We start from the raw sequence: 18,803 nt of genomic DNA, 5'->3' as shown, positions 1-18,803 counted from the left end.
TGTGTCCCAGTAGCTCATCAAAGAGTTAAAGACTTCCAATGATATAGTCAAGAAAATATCCCTAAAATTCAAAGTAAATACTGATTTTACTTTTCTTAATGAAAATTGTTTGTTTTACATGTTCTCTCAAAAAAAATTTATGTTGGCAATCTCTGTTACACTTTTCACTTTATTCTCTTATGATTTCCAAATGCCTAGTGCAACGTTAAGCACTCTGCTCAGCTCTAAAAATAGCATGTAGGCATACAAGTTTGCTGAGGCACTTTAACCTGTCTTTACCTCCTTCACCACTTCTCCTGCTTATTTGCAGAGATTCTCACTTTTACTGAAATCTGTGGTCACCATGTTTAGTGTGCACTGGGCAACTGCAGTTTTCTGCTCAGTGTTAGTTCAGGTTAACTTCACAAATGAAGTCCAATGAAGGAAATGAATCAAAATGAAAGTATTTTTCTGAGAATTACAGTAACTAATTTGCAGAAATTTAGTCTATTGCAGTGTTTCTGCCATGGGCGTGGCAATTATGGGCACAGGTTGAAGCGGGGAAACCAACTATTTTCCAAATCTCCCACTTACTTCCAGTTCATCTGCATAATTTGCACTGAAATATTAATGAGCTCTGTAAACATTAAAATAAATAATCGAGTTTTATTTTTTACTATAAAAACTTTAGTGTAAATAAAAGTATTTCAGAATTCCTGCACAGAATTTCAGTAACATTTTTGTCAATTCACAAATTGTCACAGTAATTTTCAATGTTGTGTAAAATGGCAAAAAACACCATATCTAGTACTAGAAAAATATGTAGAACAATTAAGTTCTCATGTAGATCAACTGTCAAGGTGAGGGCACTTCTATATTGCTAATGCTTGAACTGTTGTCTGATGTTCCCTCAGTCTCAGCCAGCTCTGGTGCAGAAGTTGGCCAAGTCGTTTTGACAAATCCTTATCGTAACAGTTAATGGATGAAAATGCAAGTAGCTATAATATCAGAGTTTTCAGTTCCTTTTAAATGAGCTGCTTGAAAAAGCAAACGTTCCTGGATTGACAACTGAGATGAAAAAACACAGATTTATCTTGATCCTGTCTCACATAGCAACTTTATTGACACAGACTGGTAATCAGAGAAATATCCTTGTGTATTTTACTATCTACACACTACCATGAATAATGATGTCTAACTAAATTTATCAAGAAAGGATATGGTCTTTCTAGAATGTTAGTGCAGATACAGCCTCACTATTTTTATTTCTCTTGGTTATGCTTTTATAACACTGAAGGCTTGTTAATGGCAAAGGTGAAATGGGCTGTATGCATCCCTGAACCAATATCACAAACAGTGGAGGAATTACATAAGGCATAGATTATGATACAAACACAATGATACAATTACAGCAAAGCAGTGGAGATAAAGTCAAATTTGCACTGTAGCCTCTGTAGTCTCTTTGCAATCTGTTTCAGAGATGGAAAATTCCTCTCTAATATTGCTCAGGCCGACAAATTCCTTCTGATTTTCAAATAATCTGGTGATTTCACTAAATTTACTAATAAATCTGTGAGAATCCAACAGCTCACTAAAACTGTCTATTCACATGTCCAAGAGAGAAGTGTTCCTGGCTATTTTGGGGATTATTGTTGTTGTGAAGATGATGATTATGAAGATAGCTGTGAGGAAGAACAGGCTTATCTCTCATACCTTTTTCTGAAGAAATGCTGAAGTTCAGTTCTGCAGAACAATGAAAAAAGTTAATTTCTATATCACTTTGTAATTGTTTATTATGAAAAAGAAGACAAACTTCAAAATGAAAAATGTGGAAAGGGTGCAAACTAAAATTAAAGAAAATTGGAATACCTTCAGGACAACTATATTTTACTCATGTAATTCCTGTAGCCCTTAACTCCAAATTACCTCATGCTTTTTTATCACATGTGGATGTTGACTGGCTTTCTGAATCAATCACATGTCACTCAGAGAAATGGAATGAGAGCAAGGAACCTGCCTGAGCACTGGTATCAGCCCCTACAGGGATTTCTTTGGAGAACAACATACATGATATGCTTTTTCTGTCCAATTATAAAAATAGCAGGGCTAAAACTAATGGGAAAAAAGGGGCTGCTGCAATGCCCCAGAGGAGTCACATTATATATTAATATCATTAAACCTTTCATTACAATTAAATAAATATAAACCAAACTGCACCTCTGGCTGACTGAAGGCAGGGGAAAAAGCTGCTTTGCAACCTCTTTTGGAGCAATTCCTGGAGCTTTCCCAACAGCATAGAGAAGGTCATCTAAAGATAAGGGATAGAGGAAGAGCCATCCAAATCAACCCAAAAAGCATTCAAATTTATGGGTCAGTAGTAAAAGCTTGGTCAATGACCTGAAATACATTAAGCCACTCCAGCACTGACCATGATCGTACTCTCTATAGCTCAGTAGTCACAGTGTTTCCCTTGATTAATTATTTACAAAAGACTCATAACCTCATTTTAATGTCTGTTGCACTAAATATATTTTTAAATTAAATTATATTTTTTTTCTGACGACAAAAAAAAAGCACTTAGGTCTACCAAATGTCATAATTAATTCTTATGTCAAACAACGAACATTTGGCATATTCTTTGAAGAAAGCAGGGCAGAAATTATTCACAAAGCAAGGCAATTGCATAGAGTCAGTATGAGGCACTGACTGGTAGAAGATATGCAGAAATTAAGTCAGATCCTTGCTTATCATTTCCCTATGGATGTGATGCCTGTGTGTAATGGAGAGAAGAATAGAGATTAAGAACATCAGAGAACTGTGAGGAAAAAGCAAGAGAAATACAGTCCTCACAAACCAGAGGACGCCATGATCCTTATGACACAAATGATTTTATTATTATGATGAATAATAATAAAAATAATGAAAACTCTAAATATATGAAATCATCATACCTGGTTAATTAAAGCAAGATAACACTGCAAACATATGGATGACAAGTCTAAGAATACTAACACGTACATTTTTAAAAGTGTTTAGCATCTATTTATATCAATAATTATGAATCTTTTGGGCAGGTAGGGACCATTTTTATGGAAAATGAAAAAAAAAAAAGCTTGGGCTGTATTGGGCAAAGTACTGCCAGCAGATGAAGGGAAGAGATCCTGCCCCTGTGCTCAGCACTGCTGAGGCCTCACCTGCAGCCCTGGGTCCAGGTCTTGAATGGAGGGGGTAATGAGGATGCAGCAAGGCTCTTCTCAGTGGTGCCCAGTGCCAGAACCAGGACAATGGGTACAAACTGGAACATAGACGGTTCCCTCTGAACACCAGAAAACACTTTTTCAGTGTGAGGGTTATCAAGCCAAGGCACAGGTTTCTCAGGGAGATTATGGAGTCTCTCCTTGGAGATATTCAAGAGCTGTTTGGACACCGTTCTGGGAAGGCTGCTCTGGTGCACCAGCTAAGTGTAAGGGAGGTTGGATCAGATAACCTGCAGAGGTCCCTTCCCATCCCAACTCTTCCGTGTGATTTTGTGATACAGAAGATGCAATTCTTCTACTAGCAGTAGACAAATTACTGAGCATTCAGACACTCTGTTGGAAGCTGCTTTAGAAGCCTGTTGTCTCTTAGGGAAAGCATACAACATTTATAAATTCCTGAGTTGAAAGAAGCACTGGGAAGGCATCTTTTTGGGACATATACTTTAGCAGATGGTGACTCTGCTCACAGTGACTGCAGTATCCAGTTCCAAATTTGGCTACCAGGAATGCTTTTTCTTATATTTCTGATATTACAACTTCATTTTATTCTGTAGAAAGTAATGTATTTTTCTATCTTAATGTATGTTTTGTGCTTGGCAGTGCATGTGGTAAGCTGTACAGCACTGATAACTTTACCTTAGGCAGATATGCTCACTGCTTTTTACTTCATTATGGAAAAATTTCAATATTGTTAATCTCCCTATATCACATCTTTGTCTCAACTTATACATGACTCTGCAAGAGAGGGTTTAGAGGGTTTTTTTGTGGCCGTTCTTCCTCTGTAGGTCCAGCAGGCAGCCTGAGAGTTACAATAATTGACACTTATGAGAGGCAACAGATGAACCTCCATGAAGTAAACCAGAAGCTTCCTTCAAAATATCCTGAAAGTGCATCAACTTGCCAAAGAGCTTGCATGTTTTTAGGCTTAGGGTTTTCACTTTCTTTGCTTCTCCCCTTCTTTCAGTGGTCTGGATTTTAGGTTATTCTTCTATACCTTGATGAGAATGGAAGGAAAGATAACTCTACCTCGTGTAACACAGCATTGAAATAAAGTAACGTCTCCTGGTCCAGAAACATCTAGTTGGGTCAGTCCATTGCTCTACCAAAATTTCTTAATTTTGATTCTTCGGCACTGATGAAGTTATGTGGCTGCTAATTCCAGAGTTAGCACAGTGAACCCTGGCTTGGGTTTGTGCTGCACTGTGTTAATGTCATATTAGGCTCTAGGTCTAATACATATCTCTCTGCAATAACTTGGAGAAATTTTTAATGTTCAGGCTATTGAAGCCAGTGTGTACCTGGCATTTAATAATGTCAGTGTGCATTATCTATTTTAAAATAACAACAAAAATTTTATGAAATGTCTTTCTCAAAGATGCTAAGCTGTCACCATTTTGACTGTATTTTTCCCTGAAAATTGAGGTTTTTATAATGATTATCTGCCTTGCAATTTAAAGGTGTTGTGCAGAAGAATTTATTCATCAAAATAATATATATATTATGCCCTACCTCAAAAAAATATAGATTTTAAACACAAAATTTAACTATAATTATTCTTTACTATTAATTGCATCCTATTCTCTCATATTTCTCTTGACTCTCCCCGAATTTAAAGAAATGTTTAACATCTTCAACTACCAATCACTTAAATAGGCATCCAGAATCAGGATGAGATGCAAATTTACTGTTTCACCAATAAAAATATATATTTAGAAACTACTATAAAGCAGATATAAAAATAACTTTACTGTGTTAAAATTAAATAAATGGCTGTTAAGCCTATTTCCTGAAGCAGGGTTTAATGTAGTCACAGCTGCAGCATTCTCTGCATATAAAATCTTTATACCAGTTTAAAAAAATAAAAATAAAAAGTTACCTTTCAAAAATGCTGCTACTGAGTTACATATATATTTTGACAGGTATCCAATACTTACCCCTCAGAGGTGTTTCTTCTTTCAGAGGCTCTAACTCCCTACCAAATGGATGCGTTTGCATTCCCAGTCACTTGGACAAAGCTTAGCATGATAAAATGCCAATAAATTTTTTTGTTACACTGTAAAATGGTTTGTTACACTACTATTGCTACATAACAATGTTATGAAAATTAAGTAGGTTGTAAGGTCCAAAAAGGAATAGTCTGCTTTTGGGACTAGCTAATAGGAAAATGTAAAAAGAATGATCTTATGATCCACAGTTCCCCAGTCCTTTGAAAAGACAACCTAAATGACCTTTTAACTAACAACGGAAATTGGTACCCTAATTAGGAAAGCAGTTATTCATTGAAAAGGGATGGGAACTTCCTCAAGCCAGTAGTATTCACAAAAAGGAAGGAAACGGCAAATTATTTGATAATCCAGGTAGTTACTTCAGTCTTGTGTGTCAGTACATGAAACAGGCATAAATTACAATTCAGAATGGAAACTGAAGTACAGATTCATGGGGTGCTAATCATAATATGTCACAGATGGCATAGCAAGATAGTAAAACTGGAGGAAAACCTTACTTTCCATACAGTATTTTAATTTTATCATTGTTTATATTAATCAAAGCAGTATCTGAAATGGGAAACTAATTCACAGTCATGACTTATAAGTTCCTGGAACATTTTAAATTTTCAATTTAATTAAAATTTTGAATTATTATTTAATTCAGCATAGCAATCACTCTCTTCTTTAGAAAGGGAAGGTCAGTTACATCTTATGATTTATAATTATTACAGAATTTCTATATTTTTTAAATTTAATATTTTTTAGTTTCCATCAATTAATTGTGCTAGCATAATAATATTTGTGTTCATGCCATTTGACAGAACTGTACTGCACTAATAAGTGCCAAAGAAAACATTTACTGTGATCAACAATCAGCTGTATTTCCATACAATTCTAAATTTGTTGATAATCACAAAAAATACTGGAAGAAATTTTAACATACATATTTTTTCTTATAGAAGTGAAGCAGTGTTTGAAATATTTATGGTTTTCCCCTTTTAAACTACTCATACTTTGTTTTCCTTTGTACAGGCTCACTGATGCAGAGTGAATGACACTGCATTGAGAGGGAAATCTGCTGCAGATGAACTCAAGGGAGAAGCAACCAGCTTTGAGTATCAGGCCCCACAAATACAAGGAAGGCGCATGCAGTTAAGCCTGAGTATGAAGAATTGTTTTGGAAGGCCGATTTTCATTTTCATTAATTATAATTAATGTCGGCATAAACAGGGCTGGGCCGCAAGAGAAGTAATTTTGTCTTCACTGAAAAAGATCCCGACTCAAAGTCTTTGCTGCCCAAGTGAAGGATGGTCAGGAGAAAGATTGTGTAGGTCTTGTGATGTCCCTGATGCCTGAGGAGCTGATAGACCAGGATGAGACACATATCTTGTGTAGATGCAAGTGATGTCACTGGAATGCAAACCAAGTGCACTAATTCCAACCTGGATCATCAAGTGGAAGTTCATTAGTCACAGATGTACAAGTTTATCCAAGTTTGACTAAAAGTAGTGGCAAGGAAGAAACACTTGGCATCTTACAAAAGGCATTTAGTACTGGAGAAGAATTATCTTGAACTTTCAGACAGCTGGACAGAATGATAGATGTAACCACATATACTGATTTCTTCTCTTTTGAAAGAGAAATGCCCTTATGCTGAAAAGTAAAAATTTAAATTTAAAAATCATTTTAAATGAAGGAGTGAGATTTATTTCACAGATGCTGTTTACTTTGCAAGTGGTAGTATAAACCAGATTGTTATTGAAACAGCTTGAAATACTGAACAGACCAGAAATGTGCATCCCTTCTGGCTGCTCAGACCAGGTAGCTCACCTGACTAGCACGTGTGGACTGCAGACTGCAGCTCTTCTCCCACTGTCTAACAGGACCTCCCACTGTCTAACAGGCCATAGTTAGGGCCACAAGCCATGAGCATTTATGTTCTCAAAATATCTGGGGTGGGTGGTCAATCCTGTGTGCAAGCATGTAGAGTCAGCCAGTTGCAGTGCACTACACACAGCTATGAAGAGAAAGAGCTATCATTTCTAGGAGATCACACACAGCTCATGCCAAACAACCTGTTAATCACAAGCTGAAGCAGCCAAGAGGAAAAACTGTGGCCAAGACTGGGTTGTTGCTCCCAAAGCTACTCATTGAATCCCAGCACTTCCCTGCACTGCAGGCTATTGCAACAACTTATTGTAATTGCATTTTTGATTGGTGTTGTAACAAATGTGGACAATGGAGATAAAGTGTTCTGATAATGCAGAGTTCATGGAGAGAAAAAATAACATGGCTAAATATGAACACATACTTTAATTCCTTATATTTTTCTGACCTTTCTCAAGTATTAATCCATAGCTGAGTATGGGAAGAAACTTAGCTATGTATCATGTAAAATATATTTACAATCAGGACTGAAAAAATGGTGTCATTGATTGTGAACTTCAGAAAGGTTTAGGTAAATTAATTTTGGACAAATCTGTTTTGCTTTGCTCAACATCTCAAAATGAGAGCCAAGGATTCAAGTTAATTTCCACCTATCCCAGCTATGGCCAGAATGGGTACTGTGCCTGTGCAGAGCTTGAAGAAATATAAGGAAAGAAAAGAACAGTGCACATTTTAATAATATAATTAAATATTATTAATAATAATTAATTATTAATTAAACATTATTAATAATATAATTGTGTAACACAATTGAAAGTCTTTGCAGCCATCCATCAGCTACTTTTCATCAGCCACATCCCCTTTTCAGGACATGCAACAACAGCAGGGTGTGCGTGAAAGGACCGATGGAGTCCCAGTACAAGAAGAACCGTGAACTTACGGAGAGGAGTATTTGGATAGCGCTGTGAATGACCTCTAGGTACTGGAAATCAATGATGCAGCCTGTCACAGAGACGTAGGAGTAATCCTCTAGGATGCCAGGGGAAGAAGGACGCACCACCCTTCGTATGCAGCCGGGCCCGTGCTCCCGCCACCACGAGCGGTGCATTGAGATGTTAAAGGTCATGAGATCCGTTTCCTAGGAGAGGGAGGGGAAAGGTGTGAACACATTTGACTTTCTCTTTTTGAGGTAAAGAAAGGGCAAATAAAAGATAATTATCCTTAATCCTCAGCCCAGTAGTTTCTAATGAAAGTAGAATGTTAAAGTCGAGAGAGGAAATGGCAAATATGCATTGATGATTTTGTAGTTGTGCACAGGAACTTCTGCTTGGCATAAGAACCATCATACCAGGTACTGTACAAATACATGTTCCCTTGGACTTACAGCCTGAAAAGCAATTTTAATGTTACTTGAATAGAATGGCACGTAAGAACTCTTCTTTTTTTTTTTTTTTTTTTTTTTTTTTTTTTTTTTTTTTTTCTTTTTTTTTTCAGAGACAGTGTTACCCCATGGTACTGGAGACAATCTAAATCAAATTTACATCATATTTGATTATTTTCATCTTTTCATCATCAGATTCAAATGTCCCCAGCTTGCTCTCTTTTCTTCCCTCTGCCCCTCATCCAGATTACAAAGTTCTCAGCTTAATGGAGGAACATACATTTGTGAACAGATCTGGGTTTAAAATAAAAGCAGTAAGTTCTCTTCACTCAAATCACCTTCCAGATCAGATATTAAACCTACCCAGATGGGTACCGGTTGCATTCTAACCCACACAGGATATACAATGTCTGTGAATTTTAGTAAACATCATACCACTTCCACTTGGAGCAGTGGAAGTGGTAAGCCTACTAATGTCCTAAAGATTTTCTAAGAGCTTACATATGAAGTACAAACAAAAAAGTTCATTTGAATTAACAAAATATTTGGTTCTTCAGGTCATGTATTAGAAAAAAAATACATGCATAAAAAAATATACTGAAGTTGAATGAATGCCATTTAAATGCAAAAAACACCCAAGCCTCCTCACTGGAAATAAATGAGAGTTGAGTTATACTAATACTTGAAATAATTAATTCAGATTTATGTTCCCATGTTTCCCATTCTGAACTCCAAGTAAAAAATTTCTGCAAAATTGTCAACCATATGCCCACAAAATACCCCTGGCTTCCATACGTGACAGTTTGTGAGCACTGCCATGACACCAACTTTGTGAGCACTGCCATGACACCAACTTGCCCTTTGCATCCCACAAATGTGCCCTGTCTTTGCCCATCTGCTTCCACCCTGACCAAAGGGAAATTCAGTCCAAATTCCAGTTGCAGAAGTGGTTAATTTGTTATTTCTCTTCAATAATTGCCTTTATTCTGGCTACACCTGAAAATTAACATGGGAAGTAAATCCTGCCATCCTAACTATATCCTAGTTATCAGTAAGAAATCTGTCTTTGTGATCTGCTGGTTTTTTCTCCACCACTTCTCTACCCTTTAAATGCAGAGCTGCTAGATTTCCAAATGCATTATTTTGAGTTGATGAGGCATTTATCTTTTGACTTTGCATGTCAATCCTTGATACTGGTTTAGAAAATTTTCAGCTGCAACATGAAAACAGCTTGTGAAATAAGAAGCTGACAGACAACTCAGTTTAATGAAAATATAATCATAAATATAGACTCACAGGAAACAGCCACGGCATTCTTTGTACAGTGCCAGAGATTGCACAGTGTAATCAAGAGCTGTTAAAAATTGTCAACTCACAGAAATGCCAGTTGTCAAGCAGCACACACATATTCAATCTAACCTAGCTCAGAAGCCCTTTGCTGAGAAGGAATATGGATTGGTGGGTTAGTGTGGATCAAATAATGTGAGGTAACACTTTGTTATCACAACAGTGGGAAGAAGATGTGATGTCCATGGTGTTGGTGTCACAGATTTCTTTGCTCTTGAAGGTTTATTTGTCCTTTATTGGTTTTGGTCTTTATGTTTTTTACAATTATAGTCTGTTAGAGTATACATACTTGGATGGTTCACAACCAATGACAAAATCTCATAAGGAAATAGAAAAATTTTGCCAACACATATAAAATGTAAGATTTTGGCATATGAACAGTACAAACAACCCCCTTATAAATAAAATCTTTCATTTCTGGGATACTGTTATGTATTGCTCTTGAGGTGATTAAACAAACTTGATGGTTTTACTCATGTTTCGAGGCTCCTGATGATTCAGGTAAGAAGGAAACAGCAAAAAAAAAAAACAAAAACAAAAACAAAAAAACCCCCGAAACAACAACAACAAAAACAAAACCAAAGAGTTTCAGCACTTGCTACCTTTAAAAAAAAAGAAATTCAGAAATTCTGGATAAAGTCTAGAGGAGGAGATTTTCATAATTACTTTTCAGTTTGTGTATTACATCCTGAGCTCTTAAAGCAGGTAAAAGCAGATAATGATGGCCCAGCAAGGATCAGTTTTAGAAATGCAAACAAAACCACTTGGTGCATTTGCTTGACCTCTGAGATATCACTTCACAAAATGGCAGCCATAAGCCATTTGAGCTGATAAATGTTAAGCTGTTAATCAATAAAAAAAAGCCTAACAACAGGAAAAATCAATTTTTATTTTTTTTAGCAGCTGAAACACTTCTCTCTGACTACTTTGAGATTCTTAATCCGTAAAGTAAGTCAAATGCAACAAGTATTAAAAAATTAACTTGTATCTTTATAGCTATTTACAGACCCATGGAAAATTACAAGACTCTTTGCTGGGATGAACAGGTTTAAAACATCAGTGAACTCCTGAGAGTGTTTTGGTATTAGTAAATTCACAGCTTGGAAACACTGAGCATGCTGGAAAAGCTGCTGCCCAAGTAGCTTATTTTCAGTTCTGTATTAAATGAAAGTTTAGAATTTTCAGAGAGTACAAGCAGATGCCTAAAGTTTTTCAATAGATCATTTATTATGTTCTAATTTTTCATATTAAAAAATTGTATAAAATGTTTAATCATCAGCGACAATTCAAATGCTTCTTTCTTAGGAAAAAATGCTGCTGCTTCAAAGCAAGAGACTCAAATTTTAGGCTCTGTACAAGAGAAACCAAGTTGTCCTTCTAACTAACCCAGCTGGGATTCATTTAAAAGTCGAAATTTCAATCATAGATGAAAAATTGCTCTCTTCTGAGCATACATCTTGACTTTAATACCATACATCAGCACATAAAATATACTTCTTCAGCTGATAACCACTCAGATAGACACCATGAACAGAGAGGGGCAGAACACAGACTACAGGTCTTCCAGGAAGATTGTGAGGCTTGGGGAAGTGACACAGGGAAGAGAAGTCCCATCTCCTACGCCTCCCATCTTTAGTCAACATTAAAGCAATACTCCAATCTGTGGTAAGAAGTTTGCTCCTGGGTATAGGATCAGTCCCATAATCATACTTTACTGATGCAGAGTCCCACTTACCTGTCTACAGCATTTTAAGCCTTTAAACTATATATAGAATTTGTGTTGGCTGTCAGCCCAAGGATTAATTTTGATTATTATTGGAAATCATTGCTATGGCAGATATAGTCTTTTAAGGTGAAATGTAATCCCTGTGAGTCTGAGTAATGCTGTTTCTTAGTGCTTAGGGATAATGTTTAATTTTATTATGTCTGCTTAAATTCTACATTTGGTTTCAAGCAGACGTTTTCTATTGGGCAGGGCTTTGGGCAACCTGATCTAATGAAAGATGTCCCTGCCCATAGCAGGGAGGCTGGTCTAGATGATATTTGAAGGTGCCTTCTGATCCAAATAATTATGTGATGTTTTGGATTCAATTTTTAGGTGGTGAATCTAGGTAAAATGTAACAAATCATAGTATAATATGGTTTGTTTTAAAACTACAGATGATGTTCCTTTCATTTATTTGTGTAAAATTTACAGACAGTGTCTATTACAACAACACAAAAAATTAATGAGAAATTTGGACTACCTAAATTCGCTACTTTTAAGAAATACAAAAAGAAAGCACTGAAACTCCAAGGAGAAAACCCAATGCACCAAGATTGCCTTGCATAACAAACAAATATTATACTGCAACATGATTACCAACGCAGCTATTTGTTCTTTCATTGTATTCTTCTGCTTTATGACATGTTATTTTCTATTTCTTTCATTCCTTTAGTAGTATTTAAAAATACACTCTTAGGAAAAGTATAACAAAACAGTGCTTTGAGCAGAATGGAGGAAAATCCCCTTTTTTCTTTAGAAAACAGCAGTCAACACTTGAAATTTTATAGACAAGTGAAGGAGCACAAAGGCCTTGCAAAACAGAATGTTAGAGATTTTGACTGCATTGTTGCTTGTGTGGTACCTAGCCCTTCCCAACACTTTTTATTTTATTGATACATACTATATTGCTTATTATGAATAGACATTAGGCTGAAGCATTAAGTATTTCCATTCCATTTCCTAAGTGTAACAAGGATGATCTATTCTGACTTGCTACACATATTTTCTTTAAGCAGTGAGGAGAAAAGATTTTCAAACACCTGCTCAACAGGTAATAAAAGTTTACATGCATAATGCTAGAAAAGGAATAGTACATTTCCTTGCAATTCCCTAGACCAAATTATGTTTCTAATTAAGATGCAGGGTTGTTGGCAGGGACAGGGACACACACATTCCTTAGTATCTAATCTCAAGGAGACCTTAATTCTCATTAGATATAAATGATGTGTCTCAGCATTAATGAAATCCACTCTAATTGTGCAAATACTTGGAAATATGACCATCAGCTATTAGACAAAGACCCCCACTCGCAGCATCACCTTACTTTTCCACCCTGCTTTTGCTTGAAATATCAGGTTCTGATTCCAGCTTGCTATGTGTGTGACCAGATACATTCCATCTCCTCTCACTGAAGGAGGAGTGCACTGCTGAACAAACAGTTCTGAAGGCCTGGGCAGACAATACTGAAGAAGACTGAGGCCATTCCCATTTCCAAATGGGGAATTTTGCATCACCAGCTCCCACATTGTCTTTATTGGGATAACAATTTTTGAATATTGACTACTATCTTTTCCTGTTGGTTTTTAATTTAAACTTTTACCTCAGTGTTACACTGATGACTTTTACCTATTCCATGAGCTAGAGGTTGAAGGTAGCCTACTCAATAATTGTGGTAGCCGTCTCAACTGCTGATGGGACAATGAACCATGCTGATTCCAGGCTGCTCAAGATAGAACACAATCAGCAGCTTCACCTTATCCTGTGTACTCTGGAGAATAAATGTCATGAAGAGCATTCTTAAATTGAAGCTTAAGGGTTGACTGTACTGGGACTATTCATCCATCTGAACTGGATGTCAGACAAGACATATGCTAACAGTGCACACTAAACCAGAGCAATCATGTGATACACCTAAATTAATTACCACTAAAAGAGAAAGTTTACAGGATGAAAATCTTCGGACATAGACAATGAGGTAACACCAGCATCATGGGCTGAGAATGGTTAAACGAGGTACAGAAGCCAAGTAATTTTTGGTTGGTGTGATTAGAGGCTCATGGTTCCCACTGACAGAGATTAGAAGTTCACAGACTGTAATCATGGCATCAGACCATGACTAAAGGGAAAGATTTCTATATTAAGCATATTTTTTTTTTTCCCAAATCTATCCACACTACAATAGTTTTTATCCATTTGCTGACAGGCTACCCTCCACATCTACAACCTCCCCCCAAAAAAAAGTATGAGTTAAGGTTACCAAGTACTGGCTTCTCCTTCTTTTACTATTATTCATTCAGCTATGGAGAGTGTTTCCAGATTTTACTTTATTTTTTACAAGTGAACACAATAATTTTGGAAATTTATTTGGAAATTAGGCAGATGATCTACCTATGTTATAAAAATAGTTTCCTTGCATTGTTTTATTTGCTACGTGCTCGGGGATCTGTATACTCTTTTGCAAAGCAAACAGTTTTAAAATTAGATTTACCAAACTTACTAGAAAAGTGGAATGCAGTAGAATGTCTTTAGGAAGCCAGAAGGCAAGAAGTCAACAAGAGAAGCATACTGCTGTCTTCTTCATGCAGTCTTAGTATCAGTTGCATGAAGAAATTATGAGAACTAGCAAGGGGCTCTTTTTGAAACTTGTTGCCCCTGAAGATGAGCTCTGATGTTTGGCAATACTCAGATCCATGATCAAATACCAGCTCCATGTCGTTTCCTTGTTCAACCTCCCTTTTGTGGCAGTCTGTCTGAGAAACAGCCCAGAGAGGTAAGAGTATGGCAGGAGAAAGCTTCAGCACACAAGAAAAGCAGCTGAGATGGGGCAGTTGGATCATGATGAGTCTTACCTACCTCTTGTCATAGGAAATTCAACATGAACACAAAGAAGTCACAGCTGCTCAGAAAAGCTGTTGTGCTCCAGTGGACATGTGATTAAGCTGAGCACTTAGTTTGAAAATTGCTCTCACCTGTTACCTCTGATGACCCAGAGCCATGACAGAACACAGACTTGGAGTGGTGCCAAACTCTGAGCACTGCTTTGAGTTTTGAAGACTGAGAATATGACAAGGTTTGTATAAAGCCAAGGGTTTGTGCAGATTAGTGTGTCCCTCACTCAAGCCATACCTGATTTGGGCAGAAATGAAGAAGCAAGGAAGGACTGAAATGTAACACAGTGAAGAATTAGAAACATCTTTGGCAAGCCATGTACAACCACTATACCAATGATGTAGGAATACACCTTAAGCCAGAGAGATGGGAAACATTAAAAAAGGCTTGAAACATCTTGGCGTACAAAAATGGGAAAACATTACAATTATGTGCCATAAAAATTCTGTCCGAAAGGTTTATAAACTATAAGCATTTGAAAAAGGAGTTTATAACATAAAACAATTTCAAAGCTCAGCAAGAACATTTAAACTTTTTTTGTTGTTGTTGCTGTTTTTGAGCAAAATTGCTGAGATTCCTATGGAGTCATTCATACATTTGAAATATCACAAAATTAAAACTTGATGCCTCAAAAATAAGCTGCTACAACCTTTATAGCAAACTCTTTCCTACACTATTTCATAATATTTACAATATTTCTTATTAAATTATTATTATTAAGTTTTCTTATTTAATATTTCTCATTAAAGCAGACAGGATCAGCCTCATGTGCCTGAGTACCTCGCCAGGTTTACAGGCTCTAAACATTCAACAAATACACTACTGAAAGAAATGGAGAAGACTCTTGCAGTTTTGGTGGGAGCTGGATTTTTCTACAGTTAAAATTAAGAGGTCTGTCCTGGGTTGGTCATGCTAAAAGTACTAATCCTTTATAGCACTATGTCTTGTGCCATGGACATCCAAATATTACAAACTCTGCATGGACTTTTAGTTTTAACGTCACTATGAAATGCATGGAAATAGAGGACAGTTTGTGCCAAAACCCCACATAATCCTGTATGAGGAACAGATGCAATGTAGCCTCTAGTCAAAACAGGATTTAACTTTGTTATTATCCAAATAACCATATTTTGTTCACAGTGGTTGTGAACAAAGACAAAGCATGGGGATAAAGACATGATTAAGAATATAATGTTGTAGCAACATTACAGTTAATTTTAATATTTCCCTTCTTTTCTTTTAGGTTCTGTGTTTTGTCTCTCCATCTCGACTATAAGAATACAATAACACCTCTTGCTGTGCAAGGAGATAAATTCTATGCTGGAAAGAAACATACGAGAGCCTGGGTCCTAAATTTAAAGGTTTGTCCCAGACTCTGATGACACTAAAATGCACTATAAAAAGACTCTTAAAAACTCCCTTGAATGTAAAAATTTCTGACAAGAAAAATAACTCCCTGTTTTAAGTCTAACCAGAAAGCTCCTACCTGCACCCAAGAACACTTTTAAAGATTAATAGGCCAGTTTAAGCAACTGCTGTTGTGTTCTCTGCTTTGCTTGCTCAAAGCAATGTAATTGCTCACGATATTGCCAACTCTTGTTTTATGACAAGTCTGGTTATGTTCAGCATTTTTGCTAAAGCCTTTGTTCCCAGGGACATGAAATTACAATAAGAAGTTTGTCTTGTTGTGAGAAAGTGAGCTGAATAGGAAAACTTCAAAACTCATGAGCTCTGCTTCTAGGCACTTCCACTCTGTTCTGTAATTTGCACTGTTTGCTGTTTTCCTTTAAACTGGGTCCTGGAGTCTAGAAGGGAGTCTTCTGCATCACAAGTTCAGATCACAGCTATCCAGGACATCACCTGCCATAGTCCCGCATCTTGGACAATCATGGATACATCAGGATATAGGAAAAGGTCAACTGTTTTTCAATGTTTAAACAAAGATAATGACCCAAGTGTACCCTAATAGCTTAAAAGAGGCAATAAGGAATATTAATATATAAATCAAACTCCATGATTCATGGGAATTTTGTAAGAAGATCCAAATTTTTGTTTTAGAGCGTGTACAAAAGGCAATGAGAAAGATGTGCTGATTCACTCCATCTTTTGAATGAACTCCATACAGCTCATTGGATAAGGCTGTCTGCCACAACAGACTGCCAAGAAGTGAGAGTACACACTACCAGAAGCTCTTCTGAAGACTCAGAATTCAAAAAGAGGCAAGAAGCAATAAGCAGAAGAAGTTATTGAGCTCTGAGGAGTCTATTTTCTTACTTGCATTCATTTCAAAGAAGCACAAGATGCTCACAGAAAAATACTTTTCCACACAACACTTTTGTTTCTGTATTTCTTCTCTGCGATAAAAGGTCATCAGATTTTTGCCAGTCCCTCAATTTTTGTGGTGCTGTTTGCCAGTGACCTTGGCTTTAGCACAGCAATCCTTTAATCACAGGATTCATTTGCATTTTGCTGAAGCAATGGCAGTCTCCAAAAAGAATTTGAGAACTTTTTTTTTTTAAACAGCAAAGGCAGACCTAAAGAAATTTTCAGGTCAGATGATGAAATTTGAAATCCTCCCTTTCCTAGCAGAAGTGAAGTACCTATGACTACAGAAAAGAGAATCTGTAGCAGGAGAACTCAGTTAATACAATTAATTTAATTATTCATTTTACATTTATGACAGGAATTAGTCCATATTTTAGGTTCCTTGAAACATTTTATACATTCATGTAAATATCTAAATAAATGCAGAGTCTATTTTATTTATGTATATACAGTATGCATATATTTATATATTCATATTTAGCTGTACAAATTAATGACTCAACAGTGCTTTCCCATGAACAAATGCCAACTGTAGTCAAAGAAGGCAGCATTACCAATCTACTTCAGCATTTCATTGTCCCCTAATCTTAATCAAATTAATTTAATTTGCAGCCTAATCCACCTCCAAACGACAGTAACTGTCACAGACATTCACACAAAAGAGATTTTATCTGTTCTCTCAGGAATTTTCATGTTTTCAGAGGAGTATTTCAGAAACAAGGGTCCTTTTTGCTCTGGCATCACCTTTCTATGGGTAAGTCTATAATCGTTATAATCAAATTTCTCAAATTCTTTTGACAAGATTAATCAAAAGCATTTGACAGCGCCCAGTAACTTTTGGACAATTTCAAGTTTTCCATGTCAAAGTAAAACAGTGAGGTGCTAAGACTAATTTTTAATTTTTCCTTTTTTTCATATTGAAGAAATTTCTCACAGAAGCTACTTTAATCAAAGCAGTTGACTATGATCCCCAGAAATATTTTTAATTCAAGAGGCAACTATAAAAGTTTCTGTTAATAACAAGTCTAGGTGGATTACTTAATGATCCTTTAACAGATGTTCTATAAATCTGGTCACTTTAACAGATGCATAAAGTCACAGGGAAGCCTAATGACCCATTCTCTCCTTAACGTCACAGACTTGTCTGCAAACATCATGCAAGTTTTAGTATATTTCCTCTAATAAATAAGAACAAAATGAGACCACAACAAAGATATAAGACCATATTAATATTTGAAATTATTGTTTGATTTCACTATCAATTTTGAAATAACATTAACAAAGAGAAGAAAGATGAACAATTTTTAGATAGCCTGATAGACTTGTGAATGACAGCAGGAGGACACAACAGCTAAAGGACAAATAATATTAATATCAATTTATGTATGTACTGAAAACAAAATTACTATATAAAGACTTTCCTCAAACATATATACATATACATACACATACACACACACATATATATATAAAGAATTTTCAGTTTGCCTTAGGAAAAAAAGAATCAAAATATTGTCAATATCAGGCATTTTTCCTGCAAGCTGATTAGTATCTACAAATTCCAATACATTTTGGAAATCATTAAATTAGACTATAAATAATAGTAATTACTTGTATCACTAGAATTTTCACTTTGTAAGTGTTGCTATTTTTAAAATTGATTCTAGGAGCAGTGATGAAGGATGTCAGTGTGACTCCAGGAGACAGCTGAAAGCCTACAAAGCTACAGAGTTGATTTGACAAGAATGCATGTGCATTATTTAATTTCAACAAGCATCCCATTGACATAAGGGATCTACATATATTTGCTGAATTAGGGCCAGCAAGAAGAGCAATAACAAATATACGAGAGGAAAAGGACAAGAAAGTATGAACATGTGGGCAGATTTTTACAGGTCTAATTGTGTATTTCTTGGAGATAACACAGAATTGCTTTTCAGTATAGCAAATCCTATATAGGGTTGTGTAGCACACTGAGGCATAGA

The 18,803-nt window shown here is 36.1% G+C and overlaps 1 protein-coding gene across 7 annotated transcripts in view; it reads right to left on the bottom strand.

Moving 5' to 3' along the window:
• Window positions 1-18,803, bottom strand: part of NKAIN3 (sodium/potassium transporting ATPase interacting 3) — a 332,888-nt gene that overhangs the window by 80,886 nt on the left and 233,199 nt on the right. For all 7 annotated transcript variants that reach the window (XM_072924689.1, XM_072924691.1, XM_072924690.1 and 4 more), the window contains one exon: window positions 8,052-8,249. In XM_072924689.1, coding sequence (XP_072780790.1) covers window positions 8,052-8,249 — 198 coding nt within the window. The remainder of the gene's footprint in view (window positions 1-8,051; window positions 8,250-18,803) is intronic.

Source organism: Taeniopygia guttata, chromosome 2, assembly GCF_048771995.1.
Source record: "Taeniopygia guttata chromosome 2, bTaeGut7.mat, whole genome shotgun sequence".
Taxonomy (NCBI): Eukaryota; Metazoa; Chordata; class Aves; order Passeriformes; family Estrildidae; genus Taeniopygia; species Taeniopygia guttata.
This window is presented reverse-complemented; position numbering and strand designations above follow the sequence as displayed.